A 27,828-nucleotide genomic window follows, 5' to 3' on the forward strand; every position below is an offset into this window, starting at 1 on the left:
GCCAGCCAATGGGAGGCGCGCGGCGAGTGACAGCTGGCCAATGGGCGCCGCCGACTCTCCCGTGCCGCGGCGCGGGGGGTGGGGATCTCCCCGCCGCCGCCTGAGGAATGTCAACTATTCAACATGGAGACGGCGGTTACCAAGCTCGAGACCCTGGTGAGGGCGGGCGGCGGCCGCGCTGAGGGGCGGCCGCGCCGCGGGCCGCCGGCGGCGACGCCTCGGAGGGCGCGGGGCCGCCGCGGAAGGGAGGGAGGAAGGGAGGGAGAAGCGCGGGCGCGGCGCGACGGAAGAGCGGCCGCTCAGCCGCGCCCGCGTTCCCCATCCGGGCCCTGAGCGCGGCCCGCGCCGCCCTCGACGGGGCGCCCGCCGGCCGCGTCCGGGTCAGGTTCGGCCGGGCCGGTCCATTCCATCCACCCCCCCCACCCTCGAGGGGCGGGGCTTGCGCCGCTCCATTCACCCCTCGGCGCGGGGCAGGGCGCGGCCATTCCCGCGCACCTTTAGGGGGGGGGCGCGGTGGGGGTGGGCGCGCTCATTGCCCGCCTCGCAGGGGGGACGCGGCCGTGCCGGGCCGCTCCATGTCCCCGCTCGCGGGCTAGTCCATTTTTTCCTCAGAGAGGGGAGCGCTCACCTGGACTACACCATTTTGGCTGCGGGGGGAGGGAGGGCGGGCCGGGCTGGTCCATTGGCGCGCGCGCGCGGGGGGAGCGGGGCGATGGCCCCTCAGCCCTCTCCCGCCCAGCCCCAAACCGCGGAGTTTTTGCGGCTTTTCTCTCGTTTCGCTGCCCTGAGGCGGCCCCTGAGGCACCACGGGGCTGGAGCGATGGCCTCTCTGCCAGCCCCGCTCCTGAAAAGTGGAAAAAAGGCAGAAGTGAAGCTCTCCCAGGGAGCTGTGCTGGGTTTCCTCACGGTGGAGGGCTCTGGGGAGCTGTGCCCGCCCAGCCGAGTTCCCTGTGCCTCAGACCTTCATCTTCCTCATCCCCCTGCCTTCATCTTCCATCAGTCCCTCAGACCCTCAGCTTCCTCATCCCTCAGACCTTCACCTTCCTCATCCCCCTGCCTTCATCTTCCATCACTCCCTCAAACCTTCACCTTCCTCATCCCCCTTCATCTTCCTCACCCCTCTGCCTTCATCTTCCATCACTCCCTCAAACTTTCACCTTCCTCATCCCTCCTCCTTCATCTTCCATTAGTCCCTCATACCTTCATATTCCTCATCCCCCTTCCTTCATCTTCCATCAGTTCCTCAGACCTTCACCTTCCTCATCCCTCAAACCTTCATCTTCCTCACCCCTCTGCCTTCATCTTCCATCAATCCCTCAAACTTTCACCTTCCTCATCCCTCTTCCTTTTTCTTCCTCATCCCCCTTCCTTCATCTTCCATCAGTCCCTCAAACCTTCACCTTCCTCATCCCTCAAACCTTCATCTTCCTCACCCCTCTGCCTTCATCTTCCATCAGTCCCTCACACCTTCATCTTCCTTCCACACAGTTTTTCTCCCATTTTTGCTCACAGTGTAAGCTTGATCTCCCCATGTCTACTATTCTGTATTTTTTTCCTGAAGCCTGGTTTAATTTAGAAATATGTTTAGGTTAAATGTTTAATTAATTTACTTATTGCCATGGTTGATTTCTGTGTTTTATTGAAAGTCATGCTTTCAAGTGGTTCTCATTTTAGGACGTGTGAACAGAGAGGTTTTTTTGCCCCCCTTTCAGCTAGCAGGGTTTTTTATTCTGGAAATCAGAATAATCTCACATTTCACAGCTTTGTGTCTCTTGCCTTCCCTTCTGCTTTGTTGTTTCCCCGTCCTGGATTTCCTGTGAAGCCAGCTCTCTCCACAGAAGTGTGATAAAATAACTCTTCTTATTTCCCTGGAGCTTTTGACATGAATTTCATGGAAAGCTTCCTCTTGCTCTCATGGAAGCGGGGATAAAGTAATTAGTGGGAGCTTGAAGAGAACAATGGGCATGAAAATAATAAAACCAATCAGGTCATCAATGGTTCTTTGTGACAGGAGTGTTGGATTAATTAGGGAAAAGATCCTAAAGCTTCATTCAGAGCAGTCCAGTTCATTCCTGTCGGTTTTTTGGGGTTTTTTGGGATCCTGCACCTCCTCTGGCCCTGAGTGGTGTCTGTCCAGTGCCCTTTTTATGTTGTACTACTGGTGATGATGCACAAAAAGCAGTGCAATGTTAAAAGGGCATTGGCCAGCAATACAATCTGCATTATTCTCTATTCTTTTTAATAATAGACAAGCCCAAGATCTGCCTGAGACCACAAAACAGCTGTCAAATGAGATTGCCACTGGTTTATTTTATTTTTTAAGGAGGAACATTGGCCATTTAATGGATTTTTAATGGACATTTAATGACAAATGCCATCATGTCTGTCTCAGACATGGCCCAGGGGACTCAGCTCTGTGTACATCCCCAAAAATCCCCTCTCTCCACTCCATTCCCAGGTTTTTTTGGGTGTTTTTTAAAAAATCTCAGCAGTTTCCAGCCCTGGGAGCTCTCCAGCTCTCAACATGAAGTTATTGTTGTGTTTAGAGATCCCCATCACCACTGAGATTTGTGGAGCACACCCCACTGGTAAAGGAGTGTTAAAGTGGATTTTACTGTGATTCAGCACTGGAAATTATAAAAAATAAACTCTGCTGTCTGGAAGGTATTCCCTGTAATGCAGTTTAAGAACATCTGTCTGATGGCATTTTGGAATCTTAGCTTGCCATGAGGCAAATCCAAGCAATAACTGCACTTGGAAATGGAATTTCCAGTTTAGGAAGCTCCAAACAGTTTGAAATTGAATTTCTGGCAGATCTGTTGAGCGTTTTGTTGGGTGGTTGGGGTTTTTTTCCCCCTCATGATCAGTGGAATGGCAGATTCTGACTAATAAAAACAAAAATAATGTGAATTTTTGTGCGTGTGCCTGTTAGGACTTGGTGAGCTTTAACCTTATCCAGCTCTTCACCATCCACAGAACCCTCTGGCTGAGCTGATGTGGTTTTTTTCCCTTTTTTTGGTGAGTGTGTGATTGATTGTTGCCCAGAATTGTTGCTGCTAACGAGTGCTCTGACTTTATTGCACTACTGTGCTATACAGAGAGCAGTGCAATAGTATTGTCAAAGCATCTGAGAGCAGAGCCCTCAGCACTGGCCTCACTCACTTTCTAACATTTTCTTCTAAACCTGTGAGTAAATTACAAATTTACACATCAAACCCTGCATTTTCTGTGTGGTTTATTGTAAAATAATCATCCTACAAATGCTTCTGACCTGGAATATTAAAGGGGGGGGGGGTTTGCAGGTGGATGTTTCCTGAAATGCAGCAAGAAATTCATATTTACTGCAATAAAAGCAGTCATAATGAGCTGTGTTAATGTCTTCACAAAGCTTAAAATGCTGGCCACATTTAGCTTCACATCCAGTTTTTAATGTCCTGAATCACAGTATGTTAGTTAGCTCCTTATGGAAATCCTAAATTGTCAGTATTGAATATTTAATGGGTCATTTTGAAAGCAGTTTTTGTTTTCTGCTTTCCCAAAAACTGATCAAGTGGATCAGTTGTTTGCTTTTCTCCAGAAAAGCAAAAAAATGAAAAAAGAGAAAATCAAAAAATGTTCTTTTTGAGGTGCCTGCTGTGGAAAGGAAAACCTACAAATATTTCTTAGTGGAAGAGAACAGAAACCATTGAGCAGTCAGGGAAGAAATCCCCTGTGAGCTCTTTAAAAATGTGCCGTGTGCTGCAGAAGTATTTTATTCTTGGCTTTTGTCCTGGCTGCTTTCTGGGGCAGGTGTGGGAAGGAGTTTTGCTGGGCAGATGGTGAGTTATGGCAGCACTGGGTGAAAGCTTTCCCCCTGATTTATAGATGCTCGAGCTCCTCACTGGATTTATTTTCCCTTTCTCAAGCTATTATTTGAAAATGTGCTGGAGGTGTGTGAAACATCATCCATCACCCCCTCAGAAAGAGGCTTTTATTGGAGAGAGTCCTGGATCTAATCCTGCTCCTGCAGGCTGAGTTTCCAGACTCCCAAAGGCATGAATGGCCATTCCTTAAGGCTGATGTCCAAAACATAAATATTGGAATCCCAGCCTGACCACAGACTGTGGGTATTTATTCCTTTATAACAAATACAGCCTTTAATCCTTAAAAAAAAAATAAATTCAAATGGTCACTTTGGGGTTAATCTGAAAAGAAACAGTGAAAAACAAGGAAGTCAAAACCATTTTACCATTTTTAACTTGCTTTCATCATTGTCTCTTCTGTGACTGTAAAATCACTGAATTATTATGTCAAAGAGTTAATGAGTTGCTTGGGAGCTGGGAAAACTGCCTTTCCTGAAAGTGGAAGTCTTTAACAGATATTAAAATTGCAGACTAAAATTAATTAAGTAGTAATGCTATCAGCAGACTGTTTTACAAGGCAATTAGACAATTCTCTGGTGGCTTATTTATCCCAAGGAAAGAAAAGTGATGTCATCCATTTTATGAGCTGTTAGTCAGTCTGGTTTGTTAGGGAATAATAAAATGTATTGTGGACATTAAAACCATCTGAAGGAACACATCCCTAATGTGATTATTAATAAAAGCTCTGATGATACTCTTGGATCCTGAATTTACTCATAATCTCCTCTGTGTAAATAACTGAGTGTTGTAAGTTTTGCTAACACAACTCTTTATATTTGAAAAAAATTGAATTTGAAAACTTTTTATGGTCTCTGAGCTTTTCAAAGTGAGGCAGCTGCCTCCTGCTTTCCTGAAACACAGGTTGGGGTTTGTCTGCAGTTTTTGGGTTTTAATATACTGTGCTGACCTTAAACATTTTAGTTCCAGAAAGCAGAATCTGATCTGGATTATATTCAGCGCAGAGTGGAGTTTGAAATAATGAAAAGCCTTCCTGATGATACAGCAGAGGTAGTATTTTCAGATGAAATTCAATTTTATTGCATGAAGTTGGTAATAAATGGGTATTTTTCTTTAAACCTGAAATAATGTATGTGGGTGTTCTTTCAACTAATCAGGCTACTACTACTACTACTACTATTATTATTATTATTATTATTATTATTATTATTATTATTATTATTATTATTAATTTCTTCCTGTATCATCTAGCAAAATAAGTGGCCTCGTATGAATTCAAACCAAACTCCTTTGGTTTCTTGGGCTAGTGAAATTCTCCCATGTTCTGCTCTGAGAAATCAGTGGTGTTAGCACCTAAATTCAGGTTAGAGATTCCAGTCTGAGCTAAAACTCTGAGAATCAAGATGAAATTGCCAATGAGCAGTGACTAAATTCAGATTTGGGAGAGAGATGAGAGGAAAACAATAAATGACATCACGTAAAGGATTTGATAAATAAGCCCTTTTCTCCTGTACATTTTCACTGTAAAGGATCATTTCATGTTATTTCTAACACCTACACTTTTAAGTGAAGTGTGGCCACGTGAGTTTTGTCTTTTGATGTAATTGAAAAGCTCTGCTCCCACAGGAGGATCCAGCTGCTCTCCTGAAGGAGCTCCCGCTGCTGAAGTCCCGGTACAAATCCCTGTGTGCCCGGATGGAAGAAATCTCCCTGGAGCAGAAGGAATCCATGCAGAGCATCCGTGCTGCCCTGGAGAAAACAATGAAGATAGCTCAGGCACTGCAGCAGCAAAGCGAGCTGGAGGTGGCATTTTCATTTTAATCACTTTGTTTTCACTGCTGGCAATGAACACCAACGTTGTAACCTTCATGTGCCACGCCTGGTTCCACTGGAAATTGGGTTTGTGCAGACTTGTAGAAGATCAGGAGCCAATTTCCCAGAAGGAATGCTGGCAGGATTGGAGCTCTTCCTGTAAATCCCAATCCCCAGCAGTTAAAATGGGTGCTGTTCAGGTTTGGAGCTCAGGAGTGTGAATGGAGTGACACAATTTGGGTCATCTCATAGGAACTGACACCTCTGTGCACAGCTGTGTCCCAGGGCCACACTGACACGTTTTTGGAAGTGCACACCTTAAAGAAAACAGAAAGTGAAACCAATTCTAAAAGGCTAAAAAGCTTTTAAATGGCAAATGTATTTTCAGTGTCTAAAGGGAGAAAGTTAAACCATTGTAACAAACACTCTGGGATTGCTGTTATTCCAATGTTGTTTTTCCTAAGATAATGTTTAAATTGGTAAAAAACTCAGCAATAAACAACATTTTCTTAAGTGGTTTCAGACACTGCTTCACTCTTTCACTGAAGAACTGAAAGCATTAATTTTGACCCTTTATAAATGAGGTGATTTAGATCAATGCTCTAATGACAGGGCCTGGAGGTTGGGTTTAATCTGCCAACAGTTACTGGTAACTTTTGATAGACAAAATAGGCTGTATCATGATTTAAAAGACAGTGGTTATGTGTCACAGAAAGGAAAACAGATCATGTCTTACTGTGTTTCAAGGATATTCTGTCCAGAATAATTTTATACTTGGATTTTCTCAAAGTGGAAGAGCCTTCTCTTGAGTTATATGTAGAGCTTTAGGTAAAGATTTTCTTGCACTTTTTATATTTCCTAAATCAAAGCTGGATCAAACTCCTGGAGAAGTAAAAGTCTTTAGATGAAATACCATTTTTTAATTGAAAATTTTTTCTTGCTTGACTAATTTGTAGTATTGGTGCTAGAGGAGGATTATGGTTGATTTTCCAGCAACACTTTGCTTGTACATTTGTTTCAGTGGAAGGAAATCAGGAGTCTACTGTGAGTTTCCGTGAGCAAAGGGCTGCACAAACATTGAGTCTCTCTGTAAATATCATCACCTCAGGAACTGAAGGATCAGACTTCTCTGTGTTTGCTTTTTCTTCTTTTCCCAGAGCTTACCTCTGTCAGCAGAAGAACAGACTGCAGCCCAGCAGTTAAACGTGCAAACTGGGAAAGAAATGGAATTTTCAGTGCAACAGGTAATTGGGGAATGGAATGTCAGTATTCCAGAAACTTTTAATGCCAAGTGCAGCTCAGCTGAGTGCAGAATCTGATTTTGTGATTTCATACCTCTCAAATGAGTGGAATTTTTCAGAAATGGGATGAAGTTCCTTGACAAACCTTTTAATTTTTATTCTGTACAGATTAAGGTTTTTTAATTGTTCCAATTAGATGGTCCACAAAGGAGAAATCAGCTTTGATGGAAGACTTTGTTCCTGTTATTTTTTAATTGGGATGTGTTTATGTTTCTTGGGAATGCAGTTGGTTGCTCTTGTTGATCTTCTTGATAAAGAAACATTTGGGTGGGAGTGAGGGATGTCATTGATTCAAACCAATGTGGGGAGAAATTTAATTTCATGTGAAATATTACACAGATTTTGGGATATGAGCAACAATCTATTCTAACTGCAATGCAGTAGAACTTAGATCTAAATTAAAATTTGTTAAAAAGTCAGATATTCTCCCATAGCTTGATATGTAATTATCCAATATAATTATCTGCAAATATTTGCTCTGGGTCTCATATTAAAAATACCAAAGAAGGTTAACAGAGGGTGTTTCTCTGATTGACCTTTTCTTTTTCTATTTCTCCTCACTTCCCACTGTCACAGGAGACTTCACTTTGTGTCCCTTTCTTGCCACAGTTTGCATGGAGCCTGTCCAGCTCCTGCAGCTTCCCTCACCCTGTGTTTGCAAATATCTGCTCCTCCCTTGAGAAATGCTCTCCATTTATGTCCATCACTAATTCTAAATCACGTGCAGTGCTTTCAGATCTGTGCTGGAGAGCTGCAGAGGCTCATCTGACTTGTACATTAATCTTTTATCCATTTTAAACTTCATTTCATTGTAAACTCTGCTTAATCCCTAAGATTTTGCTGTTGACCTCAGTGGCTGCAAGATCCTTGGTTATCCAGTGGTAAAATGTAATTAATGTAAATTTCATGCAGAAATGAAAGTGTAAAAAAAAATTTCTACCCAAAACACTTACAAATATTGACATTATTGTTTATTTTTAGCTATCCTGCCCAGGATCTACAGTCCCTGACTCAGCTGAAGGTAAGTGCTGAAAAAATAAACTTTCCACTGATTTCTTCTCACAGAGGCTGTGAAAACTTCACTGTTTGCACTCAAGCACCAGTATCTGCTGCTTTCATGTGAAGAATTTAGACTTTACTGGAAGGACCTGACCCCTTAGTTACATTCCAGCAATAGTTGCCATGTTTCTGTTGTTTTTCTTTGCTTTCAATGGGATTGAAGTGGAAAACTTGTGTTTAAGCTCTGGAATAAATGGTGCACTAATCTTACCACAGAAATAGCTCTTTTTAAATTCATTTATCCCTGCTTATAGGAAGGAATGTTCACAGTTGGATTTGGTTTGTTTAAAAAAAAAACACAAACAAAAACAAAGCCAGCTGGTCATTGACAGACCAAATTTGTCAATCCTCACCAGATCTCAAATTAAATGATGTTTTACTGAGTCTTCAGATCAGTGATTGTTTTTTCCCTCCTTTCTCTTGCTGGAAAATCTTTCTTTAGTCCCACCTAGGGGTATTATCAAACACTAATGGAAGCACTTTCTATCTTTGATGCAATTTCTGAAGAAACAAATATTTTCCTCTTTTTTTTTTAACAAATATCTTCTGTTTCCAATTTTTTAGAAGCCCAGTTCACCCCACTGACTGAGGAGACATTTATGAGTGTGCCCAGGAGCATCAGAAGCACTGTCAAGTTAGCAGACTTGAATTGTTTTTACAAGGAGTTATTTAACCATTTCGTTGTACAGAACAACAGGTAAGGCTCAAAGCCATTCATGAAAGGATTTTTATCAACTGCAAAGAATTTCAGCCTTTTAAAATTAAATAAAAGCGGCTAGTTAAGCATATTGTAACTTGAAAAAGCCCTGAGACCAAAGCTGCCCCCCAAACCCTGCCCTCACCTCACCAACCCCTCCTGACCCTTCTCTGGGCTGAGTGCTGGGGGTTTATTACAGGCTGTTGTCACAAAAAAAGGAAGTTTTAAACTCAGGAATTCTGTGTTTTGAACCCTGAGATTTGCAAATGACTGCTGGGATTTGAAGTGGCATAGAAAAGTTGAAATAAATTTGAGATTTACAGAGCATTCACAAATGATTAAACAGGATGTGCTTTTTAGCCTTTTTCTGCCAGACCTGATGTTTGATCCCTGTTTTACCGAATTGTTTTTGTCTTACAGAGCAGCACTGAGTCTTTCACAGATGAAAAAGATGAATATGAATGCCACTGGCTCAAGAATTCAAATCCTGAGAGAACTGGGGCTTGTAGAACTCAACAAACAAGGAAATGTTAAATTGGCTGTGTGAAGGAAAGCTCATCTGACACAGAAGCACCTGGGTACAGCTCCTGGGTTATTGAGGAACAAGAATTTCTAGGAACACGAGTTCCACTGTGGGGAAGCTGTTAATGTTTCTGTAGAAACATTTCTGCTGATAATACTTGAAATTGGAGAGTTGAAGATCACCGAGGCTGGCACTTTACCTTGGCTGTTTAAAGGATTATGGTTGATGCATTTTTAAGGAATGTTGTGAGCCATGTGATGCTGCGTTCCTGAGGGGGTTTTAAAGGCAAATAATCCAAGCCTCTTAATTGTCCTTGCATTCCTGAATAAAGATTTATTTTACTTTTGTTTGAGTGACTCCTGACACTGATCCCTGCCCTGATGAATTTCCCTTTGATGTGAATTCCCTCGGGTTTTTACAGTCCAGGCAGGGTCAGAAGGGATTTCTGGGCACTGCCCAGTCCAAGCCCCTGGACTGCAGCTCAGGGCAGGGACCTGAAAATTCCCAAGGATGCAGAATTTGCAACCTCTGTTACACTGTTTGACCACCCTAACAGTGAAAAACATAACATTTTTTTTCTTATGTGTAATATTTCTATATGATATATATTATACATATTATATACTTTTAAATATTTATATTGGTCTATTTCAGCATCATTTGAGAGGGTAAGATGAATTAATTTTTATTAAGTACCTGTGCCTTTTTTTTGTGAAAAATTATGTGTCAGAGGAGAGAAATTTAAATTAGGGAGGGAAAGGCTGATTTCTGAACCCATCCATGAACTGCTTTAGGGTTTGATGGGAAGAGAAACAGGCTGGATATTGAAGAGGAAAGAACAGGGATAACTTGATTTTATGGTGTCTGCTGCCAAGTGCGCCCTTTTAGGGGTAACTAATCAGTTTCAAGCAATTAATCAGTTTCACAAACTGATTTAGTAGTTTTTAACCACATTCATCTTCTCTTAGGGGACTCAGTCCTTGCTGTGCCACTACCAACAGCAGCGTTAAATATTTAATTTAAAGCTGGCTGTGGTAACTGAAGGTAGCGGGGGGTGGAAATCCATCCTCGCTCCTAAAACCTCGCCGGTAAGGAAGAATAAATAAAAATAATAAAGAAAAATAACGAAAAGTAAAGAAAATAGAGGAAGATCCGAGCGCGGGGCTCTCTCCCCGTCATTTCCCCTCAGGCGCCGCCGCTCCTCCCGCCTAACCCTAGGCAGTAAAGGCAGCCTTGGGCTAAGGCTGGTTCCAAGGAAAAAGCCGTGAGGAATCCATGTTTTGGCGGTTTTGTGTTCTTTTGCAGCCGCAGCGCGCCCGGAGCTCTGGGCTTTGTGGTTTTAAAACCCAAACCCCAACGCTAACCCCGCGCAGCAGAACCCGCCTCGCCTCCCCTCACGCCGCCACGCCCCCTGCGGGCGGCCCCGCGCATGCGCGGCGCGGGTGGGGCGGGGCGGGGCGGCCGCTCTGCCGCGGTCACGGCCCGGCGGGTGCGCGGGGCCGCGCTCGCATCGCGGCGTCCGCTCCTCCGAGCGCCGCTCACGGAGCCTCCGCTCCCCACCCGCGGGCACGGACAGGGCGGCCGGGGACACCCGTCCCTGCTCCCGCCGCCGGCGGAGCCGCAGCCATGGACGAGCAGAGCGTGGAGGTGAGCGGGCGGCGCGCGCTCCCTCAGGGCGGTGAGGGGGCAGCGGCCGCGGCTCCTCCTCCGCACCCGCCCGCGCCCACCGGAGCCCCTCGGAGCGTCCGCGTACCCTGCGTGAGGGGGGGGGAAAATGGCCGGGCGGCGGCGGCCCGAGCGCTGGGAACAGCCTGCGGCGCTGCGGGGCTTGGCTGGGGTGGGCAGGCAGGCTGCAGGTGGGGAGGGCGTCGGAAATGAGCGGCTGCTGTCAGCTCCGGAGGTGGAGGGATGCATGGAGGGATGGAGCTGGCGCACGCCGAGCCCGCCTTGGCACCGTGGAGGTGCAGAAGTGGCTGAGACCCGGCGGCTCGAGCACCTGCTGGGGGCTGTGTCACAGGCAGGCTGCGAAGGGATGGAAAACACCCGCTGCGGTTATCTCCTGTAAACGCCTTTGTGCGTTTCGATGGCTTGTAGCTGTTAAAGAAGGCGTTGTATTGGTATCCGTAAATTGAAGATGTCTCGCTTTTGTGCTGATTCACAATCTCAGTGCTGTGGGGGGAAAAAATTAGCCCACCTGAAGGACCTTATGAAGTTCCAGAGTTATAACCAGAAGTACTATAACTCCTATATGATGCAGGATGTAACACTTCCTTATCAGTCATATAATAATGGAAATAAGGCTTTAATGTGGAAAGCAAACATTGCTTTCAGAATACCTTTCTCATTTAGGGAATGTTTTTTTCACCCAAAATTGATTAAATAGGGTAGGGGAGAGTGTAGAAATAGTGGAGCTAATGCTAATGGTAGACCTTAAAAGAATATAAGTCTTATAAAAGTCAAAAAAATACCCATTTCAGTTCAACACCTCTTGTGTCTTACACATACATGCACTTACCATGATCAAGAAATATAGTTCCAGTCCACCTTCTGCAAGTACAACACTATTTCTTCTGGCAGCTGCTCAGTCCCGTGTGAACACACAGAGGAATATCTTGGCTACAGAAAGGCCTGCTCCAAAGGAGATAAGACAAACAGAAAGTATTCCTTGAAGAAAGAGAATAGTGTTACAAAACAGGTGCTGGTGCAGTGTGGGAGAAGCTGAGGGGGAGAGCTGTGGCGTGCAGGTTGTATCTCCCTGTTTGGAGCAGGACAGAAACCTGGCGCCGTGCCTGGGAAACAAACGCAGCCCTGGTGAGTCTGAGGCATGTTTGACAATGGTGCTAATCCCCCTCTGCAGAGCATTGCCGAGGTGTTCCGATGTTTTATTTGTATGGAGAAGCTGCGGGATGCCCGCCTGTGCCCTCACTGCTCCAAGCTCTGCTGTTTCAGCTGTATCCGGGTGAGTTTGCTTGGTTTAGTCTGTTCTTTCAAAGGTTTGAGCTGAAAACTGGCTGAGCTTATGAAAACATTCTTTTCCTGGAGTTCCAAGGTTTCCTTTTTTTTTTTTTTTTTCCCCTCCTTTAGTTTCCCTTCCAAAACCTTTTATAACACCCCTGAGGAAGAAGTAGGCAGGCTGTGCATTGCCTTCAGTGGTGCTAATTATAGGCACCATCTGGAATAATTGCTTTAAGGAAGAGGCACACAATGATCCCTTCTTCAGCACCTCCTGAGAGTTGGTGATGCCTGTATGGAAGACAAAAGTTGGGACAGAAATCTGGCTTTGCATCTGTGAAGGTCACAGCATCACCTCGTGTATCCTGGGGGTTTTTATAATGCTTGTCAGGCTGGTGTGGTGTGATCAGGTGGGGCTAAACCTTTCTCAGGGGAGTCTGAGGCAGCACCTGAATCCTCATTCCTCTGCTGAGGCTGTGGTTCCCAGTGTGTCACACTCCAGTTCCAAATCCAGATGCTGTTCTGTGTTGCTGTAGCAGCAAAAGGTTCAGCTAGGGTTTCCAGACCTCCAGTAGTATTTCCAGAAATTGGAACAGACATTCATCCTTCCCTGTGGAAGCTCTGACAAGAGCTGTAGGTGAAGGATTCGTGCTGCATATTAAGGATTTTAGTGACATATTGTTGCTGGGTGGTGAGAGATTATTCATGAGACTCTTTAAATGTAGTAGAGAGCTGACAAATATAAACCCATCAACTGCTGAGCTTTTACACTTGTGAGTTGTAGTGGGCAGGTGAAGTTCTTTGCTCAGCTGTTTGTCCCTGGAGCTTTCTGGAAGAGAAACATTCACAGGCTCCTTGTGGATTTGATCATTGAACTTCAGGTATTTAATTTGTCTATAAATAACTCAAGAGGAAGAAATAAATGAGCTTGAAGACTAATTAGACTCTGAAAAAGATGCTTGTGGTGTCTTTTTCTTTGCTTTATTTTAGTCTAAGACTCTGGGAATCTGCCAGGTGGGTGTTTTCTAATGCAATATTTGGTACCTCAGAATTCTCTGTGTAATTTTAACTGAAGCATCTCTGACATCTAAAGACAAGTGGTTGCTTCTTACTAAGACACAAATAGCAGCTTCTTCTGTGACTAAGTGGTTGAACAGTTAAATTGAAAATTTGCTAAACAGGGAAAAGTATAGGAAATCTGTAATAAAAATAAGTAACTCCTAATTAATAATGGAATGTATTTGCCTGCAGTTCTTTCATTCCAGTCTGTTTAAAAATGTTTCTCCTTTTTCCATCACAGCGTTGGCTGACTGAACAAAGAGCTCAGTGCCCTCATTGTAGGTAAGGTATTTTTAATATCAGGAATTGGGTGGATTGTCCTGTTCTGATCAATCTCTTTTTCAGTGCAGGTTGCACTAAATTTATAAGCTTTAATTTTTTTTTCAGACCTGCCTGCTGTTTCTATAAAAATTAGCCCTGGTATAATACTACTTCTAAAATACATTCTGGTTTTGTGACAAGCTAAGCAGGATCTTTGTTCTTCCCACAAAGCACTGCTGTGCACGTAGCTGGTGTAACAGGAGTAACTAGAGGGAATTCCTCTTTATATTCTCCTTTCCAAAGTCAGAGCCCAGGAGCTTCAGTTTTCAGGGTGAAAGTGTCAATTTTTAATGCCTGTAATTCATGTGGTGTGCAGCCATTCTGTGTATCATTGCAGGCTGCAGTTCCCACCTCTCCCCACATGATCAAATTGACTTAACTTTATTTTTCTCTTGGAATAACTAGTCCACTTTCTGCTCTTTTTTACCCGTGACTCTTCTGGTAGTGTAGAATTGAACCGAACTCACTTCAGTGCTTCTTCTTTAGCTCCTGGAGCCAAATTCCTGCTCTAACTGTGCCCTCCTTCCTGCAGAGCCCCCCTGCAGCTCCGAGAGCTTGTCAACTGTCGCTGGGCAGAGGAGGTCACACAGCAGCTGGACACACTTCAGCTCTGCAGCCTCACAAAGCATGAAGAGAATGAAAAGGACAAGTAAATTGAGTGTTCTTTGCATCAAGTGTTTTGTGCTTTGGGATTATAGGAGCTAATTTTAGTAATGTACTCTCTGTGTCTGTGAAGGGCTTCTGGAGAGAATGCTAAAAGCAACGTTTATCTCACAAAAGGTTTTTATTGACTACAGCTGTTCTTCCTGCAAAAGATGTTTAATGCTTTACTTGCAGGGTTGTGTAGCAAAACAAGTGCTAATGTTAAGCTGAGTTTGTACAAAATTCATAGCTGTTTTCTGTGGGTGATATGTGTGTTTTTTGGTTTAAGGTGTGAAAACCATCACGAGAAGCTCAGTGTTTTCTGCTGGACCTGCAAGAAGTGTATCTGCCACCAGTGTGCACTTTGGGGAGGAATGGTAAGGGGAGACTTGCTGGAATGCACATGGGATGAGGGACTCCAAACTTTGTCTGACAGTGGTTTTGAAGAACTAGAAATGCTGTGAAACTGCTGTTGTATTGCCATGCAAATACTGCAGTTTTGGGTGTATTTATTATTTAGTAACATTGTTTGTGAAACACGATACTTTCAGTTCATAATTAGAGAAGGAAATTGAATTTTTGCCAAAAGCAGGTCAGAATTACCTTCCTTGTTATAAACTTCATGATGTTTTGGACAAATTCTGTGTGGTGGGGAGAGTTTTGTGTGCAAAGGAAGAAGCCTTGCTCAGAAAACACAGATAACACTTGTTGATTAATTGTTCTGGCCTCTGATCTCCAAAGCTATTAAATTCATCAGTGTTTATCTGTCCAGTTGGGTATTCAAGGAGAAGCAGCTGTTGATGTTTGGAATGTAAGTGGTTAACAGTGTGCTGCCTTTGTTTGGGAAGGGTGTTTTAATAATAATAATAATGATAAAAATAAACCTATCAATATTTGATTTGGTAAAGGATTGCACAGTGAATGAAGCAGTTTATTTTTGGAGGGCTCTTGAGACTCCAAATAACTCCTGACAGGAAGCTTTGATGGAATGAGAGCCAAATTCCTGACTTCTTACAAAGGGAAGTGAAAGACTGACTTCCTACATACAATCTGCTTTGGAACTTTTCCAGAATGAGTGATGCACTCGTAGGCTTTCTTCCCTTCTCTTTCAGGAATTTAATAGGAGTGGAATAAAGTGGAAGAGAGATGCTGTATTATTCACCACCACCTCCTCCTCCTCCCTTTTTTTCCTCTTTGAACAGCATGGAGGACATACTTTTAAACCACTGGCAGAAATCTACGAGCAGCACGTCACCAAAGTAAATGAAGAAGTGGCAAAGCTGAGGAGAAGACTCATGGAATTGATCAGCTTGGTGCAGGAAGTGGTAAGAAAGTTCTCCTGAGAACTGTTAGAAGGTGGTGAGATTATCCCACAGAGAGAACTGTTGTTTTTTCATTTGATTCTTTTTATACAATGTGGAAAGATCAGAATATTCTCAGTTCTGATTTAGAGTTAGGTAACAGAATTTTTCTTTTGGGGTGTACTGTTTAAAAGCTGCAGTTGGACACTTCTTTGAAATATATGTTTTTGTCAACACTTAATGTGTTCTGTCATGCTAAATGAGTACAAAAATACTTTATTCTAGCAGCTTATTTTCCTTTTTCTAGGATAATAAACTGTAAATATATTTGAGCCTGCAAGATGAGCACCTCACCAGCTGGAGATGTTTGTGCATCTCCTTTTTCTTCCCTGTGGGGTAAATGTGTCAAAAATCCAAATAGTGACACATTCAGCTTGGGCAGTTTCAGTGGAATTCCAGCAATTTGATGCAGTTTCTTGTATCCCAGGAAGAATTACTTTTGTATTCTGTTACATTTGTGGTGTGTAGTCTTTGTGCACATAAAACCAGGAATTTTTGCAGCGAGTTTCTGTATGATTTTTGCCCATTTTTCAGGTGCTTATTTGGACAGTTTTGCTCTCCTCCAGCTCAGATGTGACTTTATAAACACAAGTGTGGTGATGAAATGCTGAGAGTCTGTGCCATTACCCTGGCAGGGAGAACGGTGCTGGTTTTATCCATTATTGTTACCACAAAACTTTTCTGGTTTTATCACGTTATTCTTGTTACCACAAAGAATAAAACACTTTTCTCTACTGGTTAAGCTGCTGAAGAGAAACTGGCAGCTGCATTTACAGGTCTGATGCTAAAAAATCCCCACGTGATCAGACAACATTGGTCAACTCCCCAGTTACCCTTGGGGCACTCTGAGGGATCCAGTGAAATCACTCATCAAAAACAGCACTCCTGCTCTCCCTCTTAGGGGATTTAGGGACACTTAAGCATTTCTGGGGTCTGAGAGAGCGGAGCCCAGGTGTGGCTGAGGGAGGTGCAGCCCTGTGAAGGTTTTTGTGCCCGTGCAGGAGCGGAACGTGGAGGCCGTGCGCAGCGCCAAGGACGAGCGCGTGCGCGAGATCCGCAACGCCGTGGAGATGATGATCGCCCGCCTGGACACCCAGCTCAAGAACAAGCTCATCACTCTCATGGGTGCGTGTTGGCCTCTCTGAGGAGGTGGAGAAATGAATTGACAATGTGTAAATCCACTGAGAAACTCTGTGTCCCTGGGAGGGTGACTCCTTCCTCGCTGTGGTGTTGAGCAAGTTCACGCTGGCAGGAAACTTCCACCTGCAGCAAAGCTTTTGGTTAATGAAGTAGTTACTGTGGAGAGTTCTAAATTCAACATAACCTGATTATATTCTGTTAAAAACTCCTATATAGTGATTTGGAAAAAACTTCCAGCTAGCTGGGAATGATTTAGCACCTTTCAACTAAAGTGCTTTTACTTGATCATTTATGTTGGTCAAGAATCCATCTTTCTAATTTGAAAATACATCTTCAAAATAGATACTCCTTTTAATGTAATTTTACTATAAAGGCTTATCTGGATAAGAGTCAAACCTGCTTTTCTTTCTGTCCATAAAAGCACCCTGGAACAACAAACCTGCCAAGTCTGGGACTCAGAGTGTTTTGTTACTGACTTAACTTCAAACAAGTTCTTCAGTGCAGCTCTAATTAAAAATGTAGACTTGCTTTTCAAATGCTTTCTCAATCAGACTTGGTACATGTAGAAATCCTTTACCTTAGTATGTTCTGGGGCAGCTTCCAAGTGGAAACAAAAAAAAGAAAAATACACTTTCTTAAGAACTATTGAGTATATGTTTTAGGGTTTTTTAACATCTTTTCTTTAAACAGGTCAAAAGACATCACTTACTCAAGAAACTGAACTTCTGGAAACCCTGCTTCAAGAAGTAGAACATCAGGTAATTATGAAAAGAGATTAAATGTTGTGTAGATAGGCCAGCTGAGGGGGGATCTTTCTTACTTAGTTTTTTTTTATTTTAAAAATATTAATTGATGGATATTTCTGGAGGATATATTTTCATTGATGTGGCCTTAGGTTGCACAATTTCTTCTTAAAAATAAGTGTCTGTAGAGATACTCAAAGGTGTTGTGTTGCTTGAAAAATTACTACAGGGATTAATGGCAATATCATACAAAATTACCCAGTTCTATGTAAATTAGTTTAATTAGGGAAATACATAATGGCTGTTGTAACTTCCATTGTGGAATTCTAGAAAACAAAATGACCCAAACCCAAAATCTTCAAGCTCCATTTTGACATTGTGTTGTGGGTAAACTTTCTGAAGCTGTGACAAACATGTAATTCAGTTGTTTCAAACCAAAAGTGGATAAAACCTCTGATTTTTACTGAGCTAAGGATTTGATTCCTTCTTTTTTCCCTCCTAGTTACGGTCCTGCAGCAAGAGTGAGCTGATATCCAAAAGCTCAGAGATCCTGATGATGTTCCAGCAGGTCCATCGGAAGCCCATGGCCTCTTTTGTCACCACTCCTGTCCCCCCAGACTTCACAAGGTGAGTGTTGCACTTCTCTTCTGTTTGTTCAGTGTTTAACAGCACATTTAAAGTACCTGAGAGGAGATTTTCCTCTTAACTTACTCCTTGTAGTAACCTGTGCTGCAAGTAGGCTTTTCTGTCCCAGCAGGGCTTATTTTGTGTCTGTAATCCCTGCTGGGGACTCAGGACAGTGGGTTCCAGCTCACCTTTTTTTTTCTCTCTTTAACACATAGTTTACTGATTTGTCCTTTTTTTCTCGTATTATTGGGTCATTCAGTATATAATTGCCAGGCTCTCATGAGATGCCTCTGCAGGTCACCTTAATTCAGAATATACAGCCAAAATCACTTTATAGCACAAATCTTCATCAGGAGAGTGCTGCTGGTGCTGGGTTCTGAGGGAGCCTGTGCTGAAAAAATGTCTCCAAAAAATGGAAAGTCAGGGAAGTTTCAAGAATTCCTCAGCAAAAATTGGTTTGGCTGTGTCTTGGTTTAAATCTGAATGTTTATTTTCCAGTGGCACCAAGGTATCTCCTCCTAAAGAGGTGCATAAATAGAATTATCCTGCAATAACCCACTGTAGTGCTGATGAATGTCAGTGCCCCTGGTGACCTAAATCATCTAAAGTTCTTCTACAGATTGCAAAAGTTGGGATTTTTAGTGCCATGTTATTCAAGTGTAATATATTTATTCTTTCTCCCCACAGTGAATTGGTTCCAGCCTATGACTCAACTACATTTGTCTTGGAAAACTTCAGGTAAGAATGTATCTTTAATTACTGTGAACATTGGCAACATCCTTCTGTTCCTTCTGTGCATGAGAAGTGTTATTAAAAACACAGAACAACCTCTACAGAAAACAGTGAGATGTAGACTAAACTATGGGAATTCCATTAAAAATCTCTTGTTTGCCAGATGAACAATTATTGTCCATGATAAAGACAATTCTCCTGGCTCTGTGAGGGTTTTGCTTTGTCCCAGTAGCAAATGTTTTCCCTCCTCTCTCCCAGCACCCTGCGGCAGCGAGCGGATCCTGTGTACAGCCCTCCCCTGCAGGTGTCAGGCCTGTGCTGGAGATTAAAAGTTTACCCGGTGAGTTCTGTCTTCAGCTGGAGCTGTCATCCCATCCCAGCTCATTCCCAGGCTTTCCAGAAAGGAATCAAGTTTGTCTCATGTATGAAAAGCTGTAGGAAAAGATCATTAGAGTGAGTTGATCACCACCCTTTGGAGAATTCCTTCTCTGCCTCCAGATCTCCAGTGAGAACATGCTCAGTATAGTTTGGTTCATTTAGAAGCAATTAAAGATGGGTCCTACTAATTGCAGAGGAATTTTGATGGGTATTTTAATGTCTCAGGGACTTTTGCAGATGTTCCTTACAGAACTGAGGTATAGAATAACTTACCCTGTTTGAGTGATACTTCCTGGGGAAGGTGGGAGGAGGACCAAGCATTTGTCCTTGCCTCTGCATCCAGCTCTCAACCTGGACATTAAAACTTGTATTTTGATATTCAGTGGGCTGAATATTCCAGTTTCAGAAGCTTTGTCCCTGTTGGAATGTTGACCCCCAAGCTGGGATCTTCCCACATTCCCTGCTCTGCCCAGTGCTGCTCCTGCAGCTGTGTGGAGAAGGAGGAGTTTGATGGTGGAGCAGCAGCTCTTAGTGATTTTGTGGCTTCCCTAAAGAATTGGCTCCATAAGTTAAATCCATGGATGCCCAGAATTGAATTATTGCAATGCAGAGGTGGAACAGTGTGGAATTTCCCAGAGTATTGTAAATTCAGGATTAGCTCCTGAGCTGTGCTGTCAGAAGGCACTAAAATTTATTTTTTCAATGGTAAGTTGAAATGTTTCTTCAAGCTGGAGGATTCAAGTTGAGCCATTCTTCATCCTTGGTTCAGGTGAGTGTGATGGAGGTTTTGCTGTACTTTTTTCTGGACTTCTGGTGACTCTAATATTGTTTCTCAGTTAACTGCCCTAACTTTTCATGCTGCATGGGATTTTTTTTTCTGAACAAATTGCTATTTTCTCAAAAATTAAGTAGCTTTGAAATGTGACTGTATGTAAAGTATACAGAACTAATGTTTAACCTAAAATAATGTTTTTCTGATACATTGTTTGTCTATTCAGACTTCCACTTAAACAAATATCTAAAGTTAATAGAGTAATTAAAGCTTTGTCTTGAGATTTATATCTGAGATACCAATTCTAGACTGTGAATGTGCTTCTTGTTGATTCATGTTACAATAGGAGGTCACTGAAGACTAAAAATCACAACTGTAACATCCAAAGTAGATTCCTGCTGCAAATCCAGTGCTGACTGAAGCTGTTTTCTAAACTTCTCTAATTCTTCTGTATCAAATTGTTTTGGTTTTAAAAATGTTTCTAGTTTTTTCTTTCTATTTTTAATCAATGTCTCAATTTTATTTCAAGGATGGAAATGGAGTAGTTCGAGGCTACTACCTGTCAGTGTTCCTGGAGCTGTCTGCTGGATTGCCAGAGACATCCAAGTAAGCAAGGCTGCAGTAAGAACAGATGTTGGGGTTTTTCTGTCAGAGCCCTTTGAAAAAGAATGGTGAGACTTGTGTTGAGCTTTGACTCAGCCACAGAGATAATATTTTAAAGTTGTTACTTGGTGGCTTTCTTGAGATAAAAAAGAAGCTGGTAAAACAACTGATAAGAGTGTCTGTGTAGTAGTTCAGCCCTGGAGTTCACTCTGCTTCCTATTCCTGCTCTCTTTTATTTTTCACTGTTTATTTAAGTGTTCAGTAAAATTTTAGGCCTGACTCACTCATTCAGCTGGGCAAGAAAGTGCAGCTCTTAAAGCACTCAGCAATTCTGACATCTTTTGGTCCAAATCCCTGTTCCTTTCCCCTGGCAGGTATGAATACCGTGTAGAAATGGTTCACCAGTCCACCAATGATCCCACCAAAAACATCATCCGGGAATTTGCCTCTGACTTTGAAGTTGGGGAATGTTGGGGGTACAACCGATTCTTCCGCCTGGACCTGCTGGCCAACGAGGGCTACCTGAACAGGCAGAACGACACCGTGATCCTCAGGTGGGGCCCTGCCCTCCTCCCTGGGGTCCCCACAGACCTGCTGCTGAAACAGGCAGTCGTTTACCAGGTGGAATTGAAAATATTGGTGGTATGTTTTGTTCCAAGTGGATTTCGCTCTCGGCGGGTTTAAAGAAGATGTGTCAAAGGGAGTTGTGGAGTTTCTGAAGTGTATCTTCCTTTGAGGAGGGGCTGCTCCTGGCAGTAATAAGGGTTAGAGACCTGTAGCTACCAGAATTAAAGGAAAAAGTTGCTTTCTCTCCCTCTTTAGAAACAGTTTTAGTGAGCATTGGAGAGCTTTGGGTATAAAAGTCTGAGTCCCTGCTGCAGAACTCACTGTGGCCGGTCAGGGTGTTCAGTCCACCAGGACCTGCTGTCTTTGAAGTTTATTTCACCACTAGATTTTAGGTTTTAAGGTTTTTCTGCAGGGCTTTTTGGATGGAGGGAGGGACGTTTTAAAACAAGCCTCAAACCAAACCAACTCCCTCAAAAAGCCCTTTTCAAATGTTCCTTTGAAGGTTCCAAGTGCGCTCACCAACCTTCTTCCAGAAGTGCCGGGACCAGCACTGGTACATTGCTCAGCTGGAAGCAGCTCAGACAAGTTACATCCAGCAAATAAATAACCTGAAGGAAGTAAGTGGGATGTTTGTGAATGCAAAATCACCTCTTGGAGTGTCTGTGCAAGCCAACAATGGTGCTTGGTTTGCTGCTGCTGCTCCATTGTTGTTATTTTTGTGGTCTTCCAGAGGCTCGCGATCGAACTGTCCCGGACTCAGAAATCCCGAGGGGTTTCCCCTCCAGACACTCACCTCAGCCCCCAGAATGATGAGGGCTCAGAGACAAGAGCAAAGAAACCTGGGCAAAGCATTGAAGCACTGCTTGAGAATTTCACTGCTCCAGGACTGGCACGGGAGAACAAGGAGGAGGAGGAAGAGAAGACTCAGCAGGAAGACTTTAATGTAGGAATTCTGTGTTTATGTGGAGCTTTCTTTGATAAGGCAAATATAGAAACAGGGGAACTTGTGAATTGTAAATGAGGTTTGTTATCCTTGCTGTGGAAATAGGAGATGACACACTTGAGAGCTGTGAGTGAGAGGTGACTCCAGAGAGGTGTTCCAGAACCGAGCTAAAAGATCCCACCACAAAAAGTCTCCAAGCTGCAGCTGAAAAATCTGATTTGTGTTTGTTCTTTAATGTGCTTTGAGAGCCTCCTCACTGCTGTGTGATGTGACACTGGGGACAGAGTGTCTGTTCATAGCTTTTGGGGATGCATCAAGGTGCTGCTGGATGTTTCTAGATCAAAACCCTCCTGTTTTTCCTGCAGCACGAGCTCTCAGATGGTGACCTGGATATAGATCTGGCTGGAGAAGACGAGGTGAACCACCTTGATGGCAGCAGCTCTTCAGCAAGTTCAACAGCAACCAGTAACACTGAAGAAAATGATATTGATGAAGAAACTATGTAAGTAACTAAAAATGTCATTCAGATCATCCTGTACCCAGGATAATCATCCTAATTCCAGTGGAAACTGAGTAATTTGCTGGGGTGTGTGGGATTCCAGTGTGATTTGGGAGGTGGTTCCTATACTGGGAGCAGCACAAACTCAGGGAGTTAGTGCTAAACATTGAATTTTTGGTCAGCTAATTAGTGTCTTTCTGATCTCTTTATTTACATTAGTGCTGCATTCTGTCTTTGACAAGTGATAATCTGTGAAGGTTCTTTCCCAAAACTCCATTCAGGAATCTGTCTCAGCACTGTCACAGAGCAGAGGTCTGGTGCTGGGGGGTGTTGCAATAGTAGGAGAGTGATGATGAGGACAGGTACTTAAATTAGGAAATGCAAGACTGAGCAGAGCTGATGTCAAATCCTGGAATCTTAATTAAAGCATAAGAATCTGCTGCTGCACTTACAAACACTGGAGTTTGCAGCATCATATTTTGCAGTCTAGGTACATACAGCACTTTTGGCTCTTGGCTAACAGACAGTCATTTAATTACTACACTTCCTGTGTTCAATTTGGCTAGCTTGGAATGCAGGAAATACAATTTACAGCACTTGATGTTGTTTTTTGAGGTTTGTGCCACAACATTTAACAGGAGCTGAGGAAAGCTAACAGTTGTATTTTCCTTTTCCCACCCTGATCACCCCTGAAGGTCTGGAGAGAATGATGTGGAATACAGCAGCACCATGGAGCTGGAAGATGGAGATCTCATGGAGGATGCAGCAGCTGCTGCTACTCCTGGAGCATCAGGTATGAAAAATGACTCCAGAATTGCCATAAAAGTGAAACCCTGCTGGGTTCCTTCCCCTGCTCCTCTTGGAAGCAAAGCCAAGCTGTGTGTTCTGCAGGCAGTTCTATTTTGGGAACTGCTGCATCATGTGGTTTGTACTGATTATTGCAGTGTAGCAGAAACACTTTGTTGGTTCAATAAAAAAAAAGGGGGAGGGAATCATCTGAAAGTGCTGGTTTAAAAATGATGTCAAAGTTTGGAGGGCAGCTTTGAAATTCCTTGTGCTCCAATCAATAGGAGACTGACAAGGAATTTTTACTGATGTCAGGGTGACCTCTGAGTGGGTGACACATTCACTTGGGGTTTAATGCACTGCAAAACCCAAAGAATGTGGAGGGAATGGAGCAAAGAACCCTCACAAGCCAAGCAGGAATGCATTTTAAATGCAGCATGATAAGGTGTTCTGGGATTTTTTGCAGCCTGGAGATTATCACAGCCCAAATTATCCACAAGATTCTGAAAGAAATGTATATCTATATGGAATATAGAGAGATATTGTGGAATCTGAGTATATTTATTTAAGACAGAGATACCAGAAGTGGTGTTTGTGCTGCTGTAGAAGTCTGTTGGTGCTTGAAAGACAGAATTCCTTGTCTTGGAGTTCAGGGAGGGACATGTTTGTCTCCTTACTCCTTTAGAGTAACTCTAATCTTTGTATTGATTTGTTAACAAATCTGTTCATTCAGAGATTTTTATAAGAGGTGTGAAGTGAAGCATTTCCCCCTTTCCAGCTGTTTTTATCTTCCTCTTTAATTAATTAGCAGCACATCTGATTGCTTTCAGCATCCAGAAATCCACAACATACCCACGTCTCCTTAATTCCACGGGACCAATGAACTCCTAACCTACTTGTGTGACTCTTTGTTTTTCCCAGGCAATAAAGCAGCCCTGTGTCCCACACCTCCCACCTTTGTGTCTCTCCTGCTCAGGTTCCAGCCACAGCTACAGCAGTGCCAGTGGGAGAGCCTCACGGCGGGGAGCCCTGGGCTCCTCAGCCAGCAGCAGCTTGCTGGACATAGATCCCCTCATTCTAATCCACCTGCTGGACCTGAAGGACAGAAATGGCATGGAAAACCTCTGGGGCCTTCAGCCACGTCCTCCTGCCTCTCTTCTGCACAACAGAGGTGACTACACCACGTGTCTGATGGTTTAATTCCTCCTGGGGGTGACTGAAAAGTCTCTTTGCTGGAAGGGGTTGGCACTGGAGGCAGCACAACACAGAATTCTGTGCTGAGGTAGCAGCTCCACCTCTCCCTGCACACCCCTGGAGTGGCTGGGAGTGCTTGGAGCATGGTGCAAACCAAAAAGAGAAATCCTGGAATTTGGAGGCCATTAGAGCTAGAAAAATGTGAGTGGTTGTAAGGGCTGGAAAAGGGAAAAAAAAAAGAAAAATGGATTAAAATGTCAGGAGCTAAAAATAATGGTGGTATTTAAATAATTGAGGAGTATTTGTGGTTCAGTTGGGACCCTTGACCTGAAAATACCAATTAACTCCATGTGCAGCAGCAGAGCTGGCAGCCTGGCACCCCTGGCTCTTCCTGGAGGTTGCTTGTTCTTTTGTAGTGAGGAATTAAATTTATTATTGAGGTTTGATTGAATTTTGTCATTATTGACACTTTCTTGAACTGTTTGGTGACTTTCTAGAACAGAAAGAGAAATAAATGTCCCTTTGCTAGCAGTGATGCTTGCTGCCACAATGCCATTGGTGGCACTGGATTTAAAAGCTGGCTCAAACTTTGTTCCTTTGTCATTAGCTTTTTAAATGGAGTTACATAAACAGCCATGAATTTTCAGTGAATGTAATCCATATTTCCAAAAATGGAAGTAATTTCTAGAAGAAGTTAAAAAAAAACAAAAGGGGAACAGCACATGAAGTGAGAGTCCCAGTTCTGTTTTACTTTTGGAAAGAGCCCTGGACAAAAGGAGCTCAGGAGAGGGCACTGCACTTGTACCCACTCAGGCAGGGTGAAGCTCTCCTGTTGTGCTGAGCTGTGTGAATCTTCAGCTACTGAGCAGCCAAAATCACCTGTTCTGTGGAGCTGCCCTTGGGGTTTGAGAGTTCCACTCAAACTGAACTTGGTCAGTGAAGACAAAGCTCCTGTTCCATTTGGAGTTTGCCAGACCTCACCTCCTGAGTGAAGTTTTCTAAGAGCCACTTGACTTTAGTTTGGAACAGCTGAATTTGCAGAGAAACACAGAAATTATAACACTCCAGATAGATCCAGGCTGATCTAATTCCAGCTGAGCAGCACAGAGGCTCATTCAGGTGTTGGCTGCTCACCCTGCTCCTCTGCTGAGGTACTGAAGGGAATTCCTTCCCTGGCTGCAGATTGCTTTGAGTTCTCTGCTTTATGAGATACTGGTGGTCTGAGAATCTGCTACACAGAGTCACCAAGTTTTATAGAAACTAATTTGACATGAGCTGGCAGCCTGGCTGGCAGGGTGGTGGCTCAGGTGTCACCAGAATTCCCTCAGCAGCACTGGGAGCAGGGCTGGGGACCTTCCTCCATGACTGGAACAAAACCCTGCAGTGCCTGCAGCCTCAGCGTGGTGCAGTGCCAGGCCAGAACGTGTGTCCCTCACCTTAGAGCAGGACAAGAGGTACAGTTCTTAGCTTTTATCTGAGAATGGCTTTCCTCACCTGCTGTGCTCTCTGCCTGTTCCTTTGGCAAAGCCTCCTCCTACTCCCTGAAGGAGCGGGACCAGCGCAGGCACCAGGCCATGTGGAGGGTGCCCCCAGACCTGAAGATGCTGAAAAGACTCAAAACCCAGATGGCAGAGGTTCGCAGCAAGATGTCTGATGTGAAGAACCAGCTGTCTGAAGTGAGGAGCAGCAATGCTGGCTCAGGGGAGGGGCAGCCCAGCTTCTTCTCCATCGAGCAGGGGGCCCTGGCTGCCTGTGGCACTGACAGCTGCAGCAAGCTGCAGGAGATTGGCATGGAGCTGCTGAGCAAGTCTTCAGTCACCAGCTGTTACATAAGGAATTGTAAGTGCATGGGGAAGGGGGTTTAATCACCCTTACAGGTGGGTCATGTCCCCAGGCTGTTCCTCATACTCAGGTTCAGCTGAAGATCAGAAATGTAAACCTGCCCTGCCCTTCCAAACACCAGGCTTGGCCCCACAGGCACTGCCAGAGCTGATGCAGTGACACTGTTCTGGGGTTAACCCAGTGTCAGAGCTGATGCAGTGACAATGTTCTGGGGTTTAACCCAGTGTCAGACTGGTCTGAGCTGATGCAGTGACAATGTTCTGGGGTTTAACCCAGTGTCAGACTGGTCTGAGCTGATGCAGTGACACTGTTCTGGGGTTAACCCAGTGTCAGACTGCCAGAGCTGATGCAGTGACAATGTTCTGGGGTTTAACCCAGTGTCACACTGCCAGAGCTGATGCAGTGACAATGTTCTGGGGTTTAACCCAGTGTCAGAGCTGATGCAGTGACACTGTTCTGGGGTTAACCCAGTGTCAGACTGGTCTGAGCTGATGCAGTGACAATGTTCTGGGTTTAACCCAGTGTCAGAGCTGATGCAGTGACAATGTTTTGGGGTTTAACCCAGTGTCAGACTGGTCTGAGCTGATGCAGTGACAATGTTTTGGGTTTAACCCAGTGTCAGAGCTGATGCAGTGACACTGTTTTGGGTTTAACCCAGTGTCACACTGCCAGAGCTGATGCAGTGACACTGTTTTGGGGTTAACCCAGTGTCAGACTGGTCTGAGCTGGTCGCTCCCTTGCCTGTTCTGCACCTGGCCCATCTGGGAACTCGAGAGAGCAAATTACAACAGTCCAGACGTGCTGAAATCTGAAATGCAAGGCAGCCAGGATTTGGGTTTGCCTCTCATTTATTTTCTCATGCTGGCTGAAGGACTGTGGGTGGAGCTTTCTGCAGGATGTTCCAGTGTAAGGAAGTGAACCCAGGCCTCTGCCAGGAGGGTGTGGAAGGATTTTGTGCAGGACTGGGAGTTGATAAGCAATGAGAATAATGTGGAGCTTCACTTACAGCAAGCATCAGGCCAGGGTACAGCAGTCCTTTGATGAACACTGGTCACATTTTTACACCTTTTTTTGCAGCTGCCAGCAAGAAAAGTTCCTCAGCCAAGCCCCTTCGCTCGGGAGCTGCTGGGAGCCTGTCCCTGAGGAGAGCCATGGACAGTGGGGACGGGAACCTGCGCCTGAAGGGGGACAGCCACCCTGCCGAGGGTACCTGGGGACAGGGGGACAGCCACCCTGCTGAGGGTACTGGGGGGGACAGCCACCCTGCTGAGGGTACTGGGGACAGGGGACAGCCACACTGCCAGGGGGGACAGCCACCCTTCTGAGGGTACTGGGGACAGGGGACAGCCACCCTGCTGAGGGGGACAGGGGACAGCCACCCTGCTGAGGGGGACAGGGGACAGCCACCCTGCAGA

The 27,828-nt window shown here is 44.2% G+C and overlaps 2 protein-coding genes and 1 long non-coding RNA gene across 3 annotated transcripts in view; 2 read left to right on the forward strand and 1 right to left on the reverse strand.

Moving 5' to 3' along the window:
* On the forward strand, positions 1 to 9,599 carry SKA2 (spindle and kinetochore associated complex subunit 2). Its single transcript, XM_064394539.1, has 7 exons — positions 1 to 156; positions 4,824 to 4,910; positions 5,487 to 5,663; positions 6,830 to 6,916; positions 7,955 to 7,994; positions 8,597 to 8,729; positions 9,150 to 9,599. Exons 1-7 carry the CDS (start codon positions 124 to 126, stop codon positions 9,274 to 9,276), a joined length of 684 nt encoding a protein of 227 aa, XP_064250609.1. The 5' UTR covers positions 1 to 123; the 3' UTR covers positions 9,277 to 9,599.
* LOC135283590 (uncharacterized) lies at positions 3,853 to 12,092 on the reverse strand. The gene is made up of 2 exons (XR_010349302.1): positions 11,768 to 12,092; positions 3,853 to 5,989 (listed from the first exon to the last, which is right to left on the reverse strand). It is a non-coding gene; the product is annotated as an uncharacterized LOC135283590 (long non-coding RNA).
* Positions 10,687 to 27,828, forward strand: part of TRIM37 (tripartite motif containing 37) — a 21,638-nt gene continuing 4,496 nt past the window's right edge. The window contains exons 1-20 of the mRNA XM_064394530.1: positions 10,687 to 10,899; positions 12,110 to 12,211; positions 13,505 to 13,545; positions 14,117 to 14,233; positions 14,516 to 14,603; positions 15,429 to 15,551; positions 16,589 to 16,712; positions 17,418 to 17,485; positions 17,973 to 18,097; positions 18,785 to 18,835; positions 19,088 to 19,169; positions 20,509 to 20,585; positions 20,957 to 21,136; positions 21,652 to 21,766; positions 21,880 to 22,092; positions 22,458 to 22,594; positions 23,287 to 23,384; positions 24,354 to 24,548; positions 26,099 to 26,410; positions 27,491 to 27,619. Coding sequence (XP_064250600.1) covers positions 10,879 to 10,899; positions 12,110 to 12,211; positions 13,505 to 13,545; positions 14,117 to 14,233; positions 14,516 to 14,603; positions 15,429 to 15,551; positions 16,589 to 16,712; positions 17,418 to 17,485; positions 17,973 to 18,097; positions 18,785 to 18,835; positions 19,088 to 19,169; positions 20,509 to 20,585; positions 20,957 to 21,136; positions 21,652 to 21,766; positions 21,880 to 22,092; positions 22,458 to 22,594; positions 23,287 to 23,384; positions 24,354 to 24,548; positions 26,099 to 26,410; positions 27,491 to 27,619 — 2,398 coding nt within the window. The 5' untranslated portion in view covers positions 10,687 to 10,878. The remainder of the gene's footprint in view (positions 10,900 to 12,109; positions 12,212 to 13,504; positions 13,546 to 14,116; positions 14,234 to 14,515; positions 14,604 to 15,428; positions 15,552 to 16,588; positions 16,713 to 17,417; positions 17,486 to 17,972; positions 18,098 to 18,784; positions 18,836 to 19,087; positions 19,170 to 20,508; positions 20,586 to 20,956; positions 21,137 to 21,651; positions 21,767 to 21,879; positions 22,093 to 22,457; positions 22,595 to 23,286; positions 23,385 to 24,353; positions 24,549 to 26,098; positions 26,411 to 27,490; positions 27,620 to 27,828) is intronic.

This window comes from Passer domesticus, chromosome 19 (assembly GCF_036417665.1).
Source record: "Passer domesticus isolate bPasDom1 chromosome 19, bPasDom1.hap1, whole genome shotgun sequence".
NCBI lineage: Eukaryota > Metazoa > Chordata > Aves > Passeriformes > Passeridae > Passer > Passer domesticus.